Genomic DNA, 14134 nt, shown 5'->3' with positions numbered 1-14134 from the left:
CTTTTCTTGTTATTTACCTACATCTCCCCTCTGATATGTTCTGAATTTCTGGGCTTACTGTTCTGATTTCAGTCTCCACGAGAACTACAAAAACTGTGAAAGCTATGCACTGCTGAGATGCCTTTTTAAAAAATCTCTCATTAAAAAAGTGAGGAGTGGCTTTATCTTACTCAACACAGAAAAAAAGAGAAACAACTGCTTTGTTTTTTCATTTTCAGAACCAAATCGTGAGGTCAAAGAGTTTTCTCAAAAAAATGTCATTTATGAAGATGACTCACCCCAGTGTTTGGTAGTGGAAAGAATTCTAAGCCACGGCCCTGAATATTCCAGTTTTAAAGGAGGCTGGAAATTCGAGGAAGATACTCAGATGCAAGGAAATCAGGGGTGTATCCGGCAAGGAACAGTGTCTCATCAGGGAGCCCTGTCTCAGCACACGAGTATCAATACCGTGGAGAGGCCCCATGGATGTCATGAATGTGGGAAGACTTTCAGTCGGCGCTTTTCCCTTGTGCTACATCAGAGAACTCATACTGGAGAGAAACCATACGTATGTAAGGAATGTGGCAAAACCTTTAGCCAGATCTCAAACCTTGTGAAACATCAGATGATACATACTGGAAAGAAACCCCATGAGTGTAAGGACTGTAATAAAACGTTCAGTTATCTCTCATTCCTCATTGAACACCAGAGAACACATACTGGGGAGAAACCCTATGAATGTACTGAATGTGGAAAGGCCTTTAGCCGTGCCTCAAACCTCACTCGACATCAGAGAATTCATATAGGAAAGAAACAGTATATATGTAGGAAATGTGGGAAAGCCTTTAGCAGTGGCTCAGAACTCATTCGCCATCAGATTACACATACCGGAGAGAAACCTTATGAATGCATTGAATGTGGGAAGGCATTTCGCCGTTCTTCACATCTTACTCGGCATCAGAGCATCCATACTACCAAAACCCCCTATGAATGTAATGAGTGTAGGAAAGCCTTCCGATGCCACTCATTCCTTATTAAACATCAGAGAATTCACGCTGGAGAAAAGCTCTATGAATGCGATGACTGTGGTAAAGTTTTCACGTGGCATGCATCCCTTATGCAACATATGAAAATTCATACTGGAGAAAAGCCCTATGCATGTACTGAATGTGATAAAACCTTTAGCCGGAGCTTTTCCCTCATTCTACATCAGATAACTCACACTGGGGAGAAGCCCTATGTATGTAAGTTTTGCAATAAGTCCTTCAGCTGGAGCTCAAACCTTGCCAAACATCAGAGAACACACACTCTAGAGAACCCTTATGAATATGAGAATTCATTTAATTATCACTCGTTCCTTACTGAACACAAAGAAATTCACGCTATAGAGAAAACATAAGAATATGGATGAAGAAAAGCAAACAGTTAATGCCTTAACTTTGACTTCAAAGGATTCTTGGAAAAAAGCCTTATGTGAATATGTTCAATGTGAAGAAAAATGGGTCATACTTGATTCAACATCCTGGAGAAAAAATAACCTAGGAATATGTGGGAAAGCCATTAATAGCTTTGCATTCTTTTTGTAATATCAGAAGATGAAATCAGTCAATACTGAGAAGCCTTCATTTGGTGAGATTCCCTTACTCTACATTTGTAACTTCCTACCAGACAAGGATACGTGGCCAATAGATGTGAGAAAGCTTTTAACTAGAAATTGGCCCTAATTCTGCATCTGTCGGCTCAAACAGGGCAGAATGTGTGGGTAAGATTGCACTTTTTCTTGGACATCAGAAAATTCATAATGAAGCAAAGTCATGCAAACACAATGATTCAGGAGTGTTTTTTGTACCATGCAGTATTTATTAGGTTTTAAAATACTCTTCTAAAGAGAAAACACAACACTATAAATGAACTGAATATAGGGTGATTTTCTGCATTATATCAAACTACAGAATTATACTGGGGGAAAAACTACCATTGTAATGAGTGTGGCAAAATCTTAAGAGTTCTGAGAAGTCATACTGGAGGGAATCTGTGGGAGGTTTTTTTTTTTTTTTTTTTTTTTTTTTTTTTTTTTTTTTTCTTCTTTTTTTGGGGGTGAGGTGATTTTTGCTTTAAAGCAAATTCAAAAAGCTATGAATAAATATTTTATTTTCTAGTTAATTAATCTAGTACTTGCAGAGTTTTTTCCACACATTTGTGATTGTGAAAATGCAACTACCACAATATCAATATCACTAACAAGAGTAATGCGCTTTTGTTGAAACATACATGATTACTGAAACCTTTTTAATATATTATGGCTTTAACTGTGAGACAATTTAGATTTAAGGTTATGCTAACTCATGTTTATCCTTGAATATGACTAGACCTGTTTTAGTCTGAAATAAATGTAAATAAGGTGTGTCACAGGAAAATGCCAAGGTACTTTTCCTCTTGTTCCATTTACAGTAGGAACATTTCTTTTGTAAGCACGTATTTGTCAAAATAAATCAGATGATGTTTTCACTCTCCATGTACACCTTGCCCATTTTTTAATGTCCCAGTTAAAGGTGTATCTTTCAAGCATCTGTCTGCCTCCTTTTAAGAACTTACCTTGCATTTAATATAGATAATATGCAGCTTAGCACTTGAATAAGTGCCTTATTTAAGTCTGTTTTTTTCATGTATGGGTAAATCTTTCACAAAGTGAGAGGCTGGCATTTTTCTCTCCTACTCCTTGTGACATACATCGCTGCTGCCTAATAATTTTCTCCAAGCCTCAATCTCTACCAGAACAACTCCGTGGTACAAATCCTCCCTTTCCTTTGGTGTGCCTGGCATTATTTTCCTAGCACCATATGGGGGTCTTTGGTGAGCAAAAATGTATTTATCATTTTAATTTTTTTAATGTTTTATTTTATTTTTGAGACCAAGAGACAGAGCATGAGCGGGGAGGGTTAGAGAGAGAGGGAGACACAGAATCCGAAGCAGGCTCCAGGCTCTGAGCTGTCAGCACAGAGCCCGACGCGGGGCTCGAACTCACAGACGGTGAGATCATGACCTGAGCCGAAGTCGGAAGCTCAACCAACTGAGCCACCCAGGCGCCCCAAATGTATTTATCATTTTAGAGGTTTGTAACATTGAGATGCGGCCATAGACTTGTCTCAGGAGGAAGGGGCTGATTGGACCCTGAGCAGAAGTTATATGGGAACATGATGACTGACAACTATGGGAACCTCATCCAAGGTTACTATTCCTGCAAATTTAGAACCTGAACTTAGGTATCTTTGCTTTCTCTTTAGGAAATAGGGAGTGGGCTTTAAATTGCCCACCTGGATTCCTTCTCCATATTCTTGAGAGAATGAATTAAAATTGGTACAAGTGGGAAGTGGCTTGCTTGTTTCCTTCTGCTTTTGTTTTTCTTGTAATAGCTTTTCTGCCTTTATATTAAGAGATTGGGTCTGGATCTAGGAGGAACCATAATATTTTGAAGTATCTATTTTTTCCCTCTTGTAAGCAGGACTCTCTGTTTCTAAATCAAATGTGACCTCCTTACTGGAGCAAGGGAAAGAATCAAAGAATGATGGAGAAAAAATGATAAGAGGCCTCTGATCAGGTAAGGGTGGGGCAATCAGGCAGGGAGCACCTTTGCAGGTAGTGGCCCAGCTTACCAAATTGCCTGAATCATTCTTTCAAAAATAACAATTTGCCCATAAAATTCCCTTCATGCAACATCATCCTGAACTATGTAACTCATCCTAAAGGTATTCTCAATTTGTGGTTGAGATATTTCAGAAAATAAGAACTATGCCATTATTTTTAATTAAATTTAAATACGTAGTTTCTAGATTATACAATAAGAGATGTCAAGACACTACTAAGTAAGAAAGAAAGTGAATGGTTTGTGGGAATTCTGTTACACAGTATGTTTTATTTGTCATAGCAAGAAGGTGCTGGCAAGGTTCATAGTTGCTTTCTTTTCTCAATTTTAGCACACAAATCTTACATCTTTCCATATTTAACATAATCACTTTTTGTAAGCTGTAGTGCTTTCCAATGGTAGCGGAAGCCCAAAAAAGAAAGTTGCCTATTTTTCAAGGAGAAATTCTGCAAAAATAGCCAGACACACTAAGATATAACAGCAAACAGTAGGAGAAAAACGTATGGATGATATTGCATTTTATTTTTTGTAATGTTTCTTTTTGAGAGAGACAGAGCATGAGCGGGGGAGAGGCAGAGAGAGAGGGAGACACAGCATCTGAAGCAGGCTCCAGGCTTTGAGCTGTCTGCACAGGACCCGACGTGGGGCTTGAACCCACAAACTGTAAGATCGTGACCTGAGCTGAAGTCGGACGCTTAACCGACTGAGCCACCCAGACACCCCGATACTGCATTTTAGGTCACTTGTAGAACATAATATTATTTCAGTTCCTATTTGTATGCTTGAGACAGAAACAATGGTGATCTATAGTATGACCATCTCAATACACATGAGGGGGTAAACATCCAGCTTGAACGCTTTTTTTTTTTTTTTTTTGAGAGAGAGAGAGAGACAGAGAGAGAGAGAGAGAGAGAGAGAGAGAGAATGAGCAAGGAAAGGGGAGAGGGAGAGAGAATTTTAAGCAGGCTCTGTGCCCAGTGCAGAGCTCAACACGGGGCTCAATGTGGGGCTCTATCCCATGATCCTGGGATCATGACCGGAGCCAAAATCAGGAGTTGGGTGCTTAACTGACTGAGTCAACCAGGTGATCCCCAGCTAAAGCATTTTGATCTATGTAGTAGTTTGTATTTCAAACACAATTTTCTTAGGATTGCATATTTGAGATGTGTAAAGTTTAGTGAAACATGCTCAGGAATGCAACCATTATTTGAACTGAGACAGACACAGTATTTTCATTATTCTGTTGTCCTTTGTTCAGTTATCCATATAGTATAAAAGCATCATACTCCAAATGAATAGGTCTATCCTTTATAGAAGAGCACATTGGGTAGTCATTCACATAACACATGGTATCTTCTGGAATATGACTTCTGTATAATTACTGTGGGAAATCTTCCTGAATTGAGTTTACCTTTGGAATAATTATATTGTATACTGTCAAGCTAAGTCTACAGCTGAATGACTGTCCACATCTGGCAACTCCTAGATGCAGCTGTCGTGCTGTTGTGAGTGTAGAATGTGTACCAGTTTTTACTGTTCTCTCTTCAAATGAATGTGATGTTACTATCAGGTTGGATTCCACTGCTACTTCTAATGTTTTCAACAAGTCTACTTTCAAATAGGATAAAGTATTGTGGCAACAACCAGATAAAGCAGATAAAATACACATATATTTTTACTGGGTTTTTTTTTTTTTAATGTTTATTTTTGAGAGCGAAAATGCGAGCCGGGGAAGGGCAGAGAGAGAGGGAGAGAATTCCAAGCAGGGTCCACACTGTCAACACAGAGCCCAATGCAGGGCTTGAACCCACAAACCGTGAGATCATGACCTGAGCCAAAGTCGGATGTTTAATCAACTGAGCCCAGACGCCCCTTTAGTAGTTTTTTGTTGTTTTTTAAATGTGTATTTATTTGAGAGTGTGAGTGGAGTAGGGGCAGAAAGAGAGAGAGAATCCCAAGCAGGCTTTGTGCTCCCAACATGGAGCCCGATGTGGGGCTTGATCCCACCAAACATGAGATCATGACCTGCGCTGAGATTAAGAGTCAGGTGCTCAACCGACCGAGCCACCCAGGTGCCCCTCAAAAATCATATTTTTAAAGGCATATTTGAACTGTGGAAGCAATGATGACTAAATGGACCAAAATTCCAGAGGGAAATCTCAAGTTTTTGCCGTCATTTGAAGGTGACGTGGCAGATTAGCAACTTGAGAAGCTTCAAGTGCACACAGCTGGTTCCCTCTCCTGGGACATTTGCTGAATTTTAGGGCTGTGCATAACTCTGGGTGGTTAGAATAAAAGCTGAAAGAGTGAAGTATCCGCAGTGTCTGTGGTACTTAGGAATGAAAAGCCCACTAGAGATGGGCGACTGCCCAAAATAAGTAGCCAGTCTTCTCCTCAAGCCATCTGTGAAAATTTGAAGCTGCATGAGGTAGGAGGTTAAGGAGACTAGGACCTACCAAGCCCTCAGATTTAAAAGCTTTAGGAGAGTCCTGCCTAAAATACAAAGGCTAAACAAGGCTAACATGAGGCTTATTAAAAATGCAGTGTAGCTCTGAGCCAGCTCAAACTTATGGGACTGAGGTGATTAGCACCTCAAACAGAGGAAAGGAGAAACTCTCTGGTAGAAGGTAATGTAACCTAGAGCCCCTGTGGTTCTTTTAAACATGATGTCTGGTACACAATTAAAAAACAAATTACTAGGCATGTGAAGGACAGGAACATATATAGATATATACTTCATTTTAGTGTGCTTTGCAGATACTTTTTTTTTTTTTAAACAAATTGAAGGTTTGTGGCGACCCTGTGTTGGACAATTCTATCTGTGCCATTTTTCCAACAGTATTTGCCCACTGTATGTCTTTGTGTCACATTTTGGTGATTCTCATAATATTTATTTTTCGTTAATATTATATTGAATTGCTGCAATCTCATGATAAAATTTTAACAGATGAGGAGTTGCTTCTTATCAATGAGCAAAGAAGGTGGTTCCTTGAGATGGGATCTAGTCTTGGTGAACATGCCGTGAAGATTGTTGAAATGACAAAGGATTTAAATTACTACATAAACTTAGTTGACAAAGCAGTGGCAGGATTTGAGAGCGCTGACTCTAATTTTGAAGGAAATTCTACTCTGGGTATAAAGCTATCAAACAGCATCATATGCTATAGTGAAATCATTCTTGAAAGGAAGAGTCAATTGATGGGTCAAACTTCTTTATCTTAAGAAATTGCCACAGCCACCCCAGCTTTCAGCAACGACCACCCTGATCAGTCAGCAGCCATCAACAGCAAGGCAAGATACTCTACCAGCAAAAAGATTATGAGTCACTGAAGGCCCAAGTGGTGGTTGGCATTTTTTTTTTTTTTAGCAAGAAAGTATTTTAAAAACTAAGGTGTGTGGTTTTTTTAAATAGAAATTAACAATATAGCACACTTTATAGACTGAAGAGTAAACATAACATATGCACTGGGAAACAAAAAAAAAATCATTTGACTTGCTTTCTTGCGATATTACGCTTTACTGTAGTGGTCTGGAACTGAATCCACAGTATCTCTGAGGTATGCCTGTAATCAATAAGAAACAAAACAGACGAGAGAAGCAGACATACAGGTGCCTAGATATTGGGGGTTTTAGACAAGGATTTTGATGTATGGTTAATATGTTAAAATACAGGAAAGAATGGAAGAAAAAACAATTTCAACTAGTAAGAAGAATCTATAAAAAAGGCAAGTGGCTATTCTAGAATTGAAAACACCATATCTGAAATTAAGAATTGAATAGATAGACTAAACACAAATTGAATACATAACTAGAGATAGTAAACTGGAAGGTGAATCAATAACAAAATACTGAAACAGAGACGGGGGAGGGGAGAGAAAGAGAGGAAAAATATGCCATGGTCTGAATGACGACTTTGACTCTTGTTCTATTCAGAAAGCTCTCCTGTTCCCCCCACCCCGCCAAGGAGGACTACTACCTTTCCTTCAGATTCCGGCTGATGGTCACCTGGGGACCTTTCTTGACTGCCTTATCTAACACAGGTGCCCTTATTCTTATCCCACCATCTTACTTGTTTCCCTCTGCTTTGAATTTAGCCTCAAAGTCCACTTAGATGAAGTCTAAAAAGAGCCCACACTCTTAAGCAATACTTTAAAACATGCTTTTTCAAAAGGTTTGCTTTTAAAAAGTTGGGAGATAGTAAAGACAGTTTAAATATGTAAAAAAAAATTATCTGATACTTCAAAAATGGATAGAATCGATATCCAATAACAGTCTAAGCAAACCTATGTATGACTTTGAAGACATTATAATCATGCTTTTGGAAATTAGTTCATGATGGAATTGTTCACCTAAAAAGAACAGAAAACTTAGTTCTGTTTACTACATAGACTAGAGAACAGACAAGTAAAAGAAAATTATGACTCAGAAATAACCACTAATAAGACAGGTCAAGGAATACATGGATCAATGGAACAGTACAGAGAGCCAGAAATAAGCCCTCGCCTATATGGTCAATTAATCTATGACAAAGGAGGGAAGAATATATAATGGAGAAAAGACATCTCAATAAGTGCTGTTGGGGAAATGACCACTTTCTTGCATGATACACAAAAATAAACTCAAAGACTTAAATGTGAGACCTGAAATCTTAAAACTCTTAAAAGGAAACAGAGGCAATAATCTCTTGGCCATTTGCCTTGGCAACATTTGCTAGACATGTCTCCTTAGGAAAGGGAAACAAAAGCAGAAATAGACTATTGGTATTATACCAAAATAAAAAGCTTTTGAACAGCAAAGGAAATCAACAAAATGAAAAGGCGACCTAGTGAATGAAAGAAAATATTTACATTCAGTATGTCCAATAAGGGGTTAATAGCCAAGATATATAAAGAACTTGTTCAACTCAATGCTAAAGAAGTTGAATAATCTAATTTTAAAATGGGCAGAGAACGCATTTCAGTTCAGGTCATGATCTCATGGTTCTTGAGATAGAGCCCCGCATCAGGCTCTGTGCTAATGGTGAGGAGCCTGCTTGGGATTCTCTCTCCCTCACTCACTCTGTCTGTCTCTCAAATAAACTTCAGGGAAAAAAAAAAAAAGATTGCTTTGGCTATGCATGGTTTTTTTGTGGTTCCATACACATTTTAGGATTGCTTGTTCTAGCTCTGTGAAAACTGTTGGTATTTTGATAGGCATTGTGTTAAATATGTAGATTGCTTTGGGTAGTATTGACATTTTAACAATATTTGTTCTTCCTACCCATGAGCCTTTGTGTCATCTTCAATTTCTTTCATTAGTGTTTTATAGTTTTCATAATACATGTCTTTCACCTCTTTGGTTAGGTTTATTCCTATGTATCTTATTGGTTTTGGTGCAATTGTAAATGGGATTCCTTAATTTCTCTTTCTGCCACATCATTATTGGTGTATAAATGCATTGGATTTCTGTACACTGATTTTATATCCTGTGACTTTACTGAGATAATGTATCAGTTCTAGCAGGTTTTTGGTGGAGTCTTTTAGGTTTTCTCTATGGGTTTCAGGTCATCTGCAAAGAGTGAAAGTTTGACTTGTTTCTTGCCTATTTGGATGCCTTTTATTTCGTTTCATTGTCTGATTACTGAGGCTACAAATTCCAGTACTATGTTATGTTACTGTTATTTAACAGTAGTGAGAGTGGACATCCTTGTGTTGTTTCTGATCGTAGTGGAAAAGCTCTGCCTTTCCCCAGTGAGGATGGTATTGGCTGTGGGTTAATATATGGCCTTTATTATGTTGAGGTATGTTCTTCTAAACCTGCTTCGTTAAGTTTTTTTTTTTTTATCATGAATCGATGCTGTGCTTTGTCAAATGCTTTTTCTGCATCTATTGAAATGATCATATGGCTCTCATCCTTTTTTTTTAATTAATGTGTATCATGTTGATTGACTTGCGAATATTGAACCATGCTTGCAACCCAGGAGTAAATTCCTCTTGATTGTGGTGATTTTTAAAATATATTGTTGGATTTGACTTGCTAGTATTTTATTGAGAATTTTTGCATCCATATTCATTAAGGATATTGGCTGTAGTTCTTGTTTTTAGTGGAGTCTTTATCTGGTTTGGGGTTTGGGGTAATTCTGGCCTCATAGAATAAATCTGGAAGTTTTCCTTGATTCAGAAAGTAACCCTTAAAAAAACCAAAGAACACTTTACACTTCGGATGCTCTGAGGGCAGCTCCATTAACTTAGCTATAAGTAAATAAGCAGAAATTAAAACCAGCCCACCCACTCCTCCCTTCCTTTGATGGTGGAAGTATCTTCTTCGAGGTAACATTAATACATCTCTCTGTGCTCCAGACACCTGCAACCTCCTCTCAGGAACTTTGTGTGATTGACTATCTCTCTTCTTACATCTGCATATTTAATCTCTCCAAACTGGGTACATTACGTTAGGACTTAAACATGTTCTAGTTTCCCATTACTTTAAAAATCTTTTGCCATGGACGCATGGATGGTTCAGTAGATTAAGCGCCCATCTCTTGATTTTGGCTCATGACCTCCCAGTTTGTGGGTTCAAGCCCCGCGTCAGGCTCCGCAATGACAATGTGGAGCCTGCTTGGGATTCTCGCTCTCTCATCCTCTGCCTCTCCTCCACTTGTGCACGTGCACTCTCTCAAAATAAATTAAAAAAAAAATCTTTTGCCTTGGCCACATCTTTCTGTAATTACTACACTTTGTCCTATTCACATTTGTCTATATTCAGTCTTTACTTATTTGTCCTTTATTGATTACTAAACCTACCCAACCTACCATCCATCCTTAATGTATTATTTCCAACTAAGGTTAACAGTATTCCTCATGTTGCTCTATGATATGTTCACTTTTTAAAACTTCATCATCTAATCTGATCTCTAAAGAGCATTGAAAAGAACTGACTTTACCTTCCTTCTTGAGACACTGGTTTGTCTTGGTTTGGCAAAACTCCAGTCTTTCTGGTTTTCCTCTTACCTACTAAGACTCCTTTATTCAACCTACCTTTAAATAGAGCAGGTCTTCATGGTCAGTAGCAGACATTCTCTTCTCACACCATCCACTTTCTCTCTGCAATGTTAGTTGCCTCCACAAGACCTACTGTAGTCTATCTACTGATGTTGCTAAAATTGTATCTTCGTCCTGGACACCTCCTCTGGTCCAGAAGTGCAGCCTGTTCATCTGGATGTCTCAAACTCTATAAAGTTAACATGACAAAAACTGCAGCTACTGCCTCTTTCTTCCATCATAGACTCCTCTATATTTTGTTTCTTAATATATTAGAGCCAAGCTAGTCAGTTTTTATAGGACCAACTAGCAAAATCTCATGGGCTTCATTCAGCAATTAAAATTGTAATTTCCTCTTGGGGCGCCTGGGTGGCGCAGTCGGTTAAGCGTCCGACTTCAGCCAGGTCACGATCTTGCGGTCCGTGAGTTCGAGCCCCGCGTCGGGCTCTGGGCTGATGGCTCAGAGCCTGGAGCCTGTTTCCGATTCTGTGTCTCCCTCTCTCTCTGCCCCTCCCCCGTTCATGCTCTGTCTCTCTCTGTCCCAAAAATAAATAAACGTTGAAAAAAAAATAAAAAAAAAATAAAATTGTAACTTCCTCTTTCTCTGAAAACCTGATTTCTAATACTGAAATGTTTGGGATTCCCTGCTTCTCTGATCACTTGGTTCAGTGACCTTGGTTCTATCATCATTTCTAGCCTAAGCACAAGAGTTCTGTAAATATTCTTCTTCTGTTCCTCCCTTCCCTATGTTCCTATCCAAACACATGCATCAAACATAAAATATTTAACTCTACATACCTCTGTGACCTTTTTCTTTTTTGTGTGTGGTCTTTTTTCTTTTTAAATTTTTTTTCTTTTTTCTTTTTAAAAAACAAGGTTACTCTGTTGACTGTATGTATGTTTTTTTTTTTTTAATCAATAAGCTTACTTTTCTCACATAAAAATATCCAAATACAAACAGTATACTGCTGGTACAGCTATTTAAATAGGTCTCTGAGGAACCAGGATCTCCTTCTTTTATACCATCCTTAGGCCATGGCTATCATTCTCAAGGCCACAGATGGCTCTTTGAGCTCTAGGAATGGAAAACTCGAAGGGAAAACAATGGAGAAGGTATAAAAGGTGAAGTGCAAAAGGCAGAGAGAAAAAGCTACATAGGTCTGTTTCCAGTGATACTAGTTTTGATTCCCAAGATGAGGAAAATGGCTACACTTGGCTGCAAGGAGACTGTGAGGAGTTTTATAACTGGACATATTGCTAGTGTGAGCCAAAATAGGGTTATCAGTAGGAAAAGATGAGATGGATGTCTGACTGACTAGTAACAGTATCTGCCACAACAGGCCAGAAAGAAAATACCAATAAAGTAGTATCAGATATTCCAGCTACTCTAAATATAATGCAATTAACTTAGAAATCATTAAGAACATAACTGCAAACTTCAAATCATATTTTAAAAAGCATAATTCTAAACCCAGATAGATTCAAAAAGTTGTGATACATTTATACATTTAGAATTAAACTAACACAGACCAAAATGTATTACCTTGCTGAAGAGGTGTTTTAGAGGACTATATGTTTTACATGCTTATTTTGGATAACAAACACTGTAACAATGAGTTGGAGTTCACTTTAAGACAATGAAAAAAGCAATTCTACATTCATAACATTTATAGAGTTTCTCTCCCAGTATGAATTCTCTTGTGCATAGTAAGTGAACAACTCCAACTGAAGGCTTTTCCACATTGAATACATTCATAGGGTTTTTCACCAGTGTGAATTCTCGTGTGTCTCCTAAGGCAAGAGGAAACACTGAAGGTCTTCCCACATTCGTTAGATAGGATTTCTCTCCAGTATGAGTTCTCACATGTATCCTAAGGGATGAGAAACCCTAAAAACGTTCCCACAGTCATTGGATTCATAGAGATTCTCTTGAGTGTGTATTTTCTTGTGAACTTTAAGGTGCGAGCTTGTTGTAAAGGTTTTTCCACAGCCACTGCATTCATAGTTTCTCCCTAGTGTGCATTCTCTTGTGCACTGTATGATAACTTGTGTCAAAGGATTTTCCACAATGATTACATTCATAAGGTTTCTCTCTGGTGTGAGTTCTCACATGAACCTTAACAGATGTTTTCTGACTGAATGCTTTTCCACATTGATTACACTCATACACCCATGTGACTTTTCTTGTGCAAAATACGATTAGAATTTCTTTTGAATGCTTTCCCACATTGATTACATGATATTTCTTTTCACTAGGAGTTTCCTCTTGTTGCCTAAGGGATGGATAATGACAAAAAGCCTTGCTTTTATTACATTCATAGGGATTAAATTGTTATATATAGGAAGTATATTATTATGTTTGAAGTGTATGCCATATTTGAAACATGCATACTCTTTTTGTGCTGTTTGAGTTTTTTCCAAGGTGTCACAGCTCTATCATATGTATGACTTTCACAGAGATTCCCAGTTTCTTGTAATTGTTTAAGATTGATTTTTAAAAAAAAACATTTATTTATTTTGAGAGACAAAGCATGAGCAGGTGAGGGGCGGAGAGAGAGAGAGACATACAGAATCTGAAACAGGCTCCAGGCTCTGAGCACAGAGCCTGATGCAGGGCTCAAACCCATGAACCATGAAATAATGACCTGAGCCTAAGTCGGACGTTTACCTGACTGAGGCACCCAGGCACCCCAAGATTGAATTATGTTCTTTTTTTTTTTTTAATTTTTTTTTCAACGTTTTTATTTATTTTTGGGACAGAGAGAGACAGAGCATGAACGGGGGAGGGGCAGAGAGAGAGGGAGACACAGAATCGGAAACAGGCTCCAGGCTCTGAGCCATCAGCCCAGAGCCTGACGCGGGGCTCGAACTCACGGACCACGAGATCGTGACCTGGCTGAAGTCGGACGCTTAACCGACTGCGCCACCCAGGCGCCCCTTCACATTTATTTTTGAGAGATAGAGAGAGACAGAGCACAAGTGGGGGAGGGGCAGAGAGACAATGAGACACAAAATTCGAAGCAGGCTCCAGGCTCTGAGCTGTCAGCACAGAGTCCAATGCGGGGCTTGATCTCACAAACCGTGAGATCATGATCTGAGCTGAAGTCAGATGCTTAACTGACTGAGCCACCCAGCCACCCCAGATTGAATTATATTTCAAACACTCAATACTAAGTAGCATTTATGGCAATGTTTAGTGGAGACTCTCTTGAAAAAAACAAGTTTTGATTTAAGTTTAGAGTTTTCCTCTAATTCATTATGGTCATAGAATCTCTCCTGAGATGCTGTTTTCTTTTGGGTCACTTGCCTCATATTTCTCCCTGGGATCTTGCACTGTTTTCTGGTCTTATGGAATTCTTGGTCTTCAGTTAATGTGGAAGACCAATCATCCATTATGAATCTTATCATTTTCACTGCACTGGAGGATTTTTCCTTACAAATATTCTGCTTAAGGGTGGAGTCTTTTTTTTTTTTTTTTAATTTTTTTTTTCAA

The 14134-nt window shown here is 38.5% G+C and overlaps 1 protein-coding gene and 1 long non-coding RNA gene across 11 annotated transcripts in view; one reads left to right on the top strand and one right to left on the bottom strand.

The window, feature by feature from the left end:
* ZNF140 (zinc finger protein 140) overlaps positions 1-2498 on the top strand; it is a 19975-nt gene extending 17477 nt beyond the window's left edge. For all 10 annotated transcript variants that reach the window (XM_040464128.1, XM_040464124.1, XM_040464121.1 and 7 more), the window contains one exon: positions 219-2498. In XM_040464128.1, the coding sequence (XP_040320062.1) occupies positions 219-1378 (1160 nt within the window). In that variant the 3' untranslated portion in view covers positions 1379-2498. The remainder of the gene's footprint in view (positions 1-218) is intronic.
* Positions 1-14134, bottom strand: part of LOC121022721 (uncharacterized) — a 24225-nt gene that overhangs the window by 6144 nt on the left and 3947 nt on the right. Inside the window, exon 2 of the long non-coding RNA XR_005787073.1 lies at positions 10727-10731. This is a non-coding gene — a long non-coding RNA (uncharacterized LOC121022721). The remainder of the gene's footprint in view (positions 1-10726; positions 10732-14134) is intronic.

The sequence above is a fragment of the Herpailurus yagouaroundi genome, unplaced genomic scaffold (genome assembly GCF_014898765.1).
Source record: "Herpailurus yagouaroundi ecotype Mexico unplaced genomic scaffold, PumYag 437, whole genome shotgun sequence".
Taxonomy (NCBI): Eukaryota; Metazoa; Chordata; class Mammalia; order Carnivora; family Felidae; genus Herpailurus; species Herpailurus yagouaroundi.
This window is presented reverse-complemented; position numbering and strand designations above follow the sequence as displayed.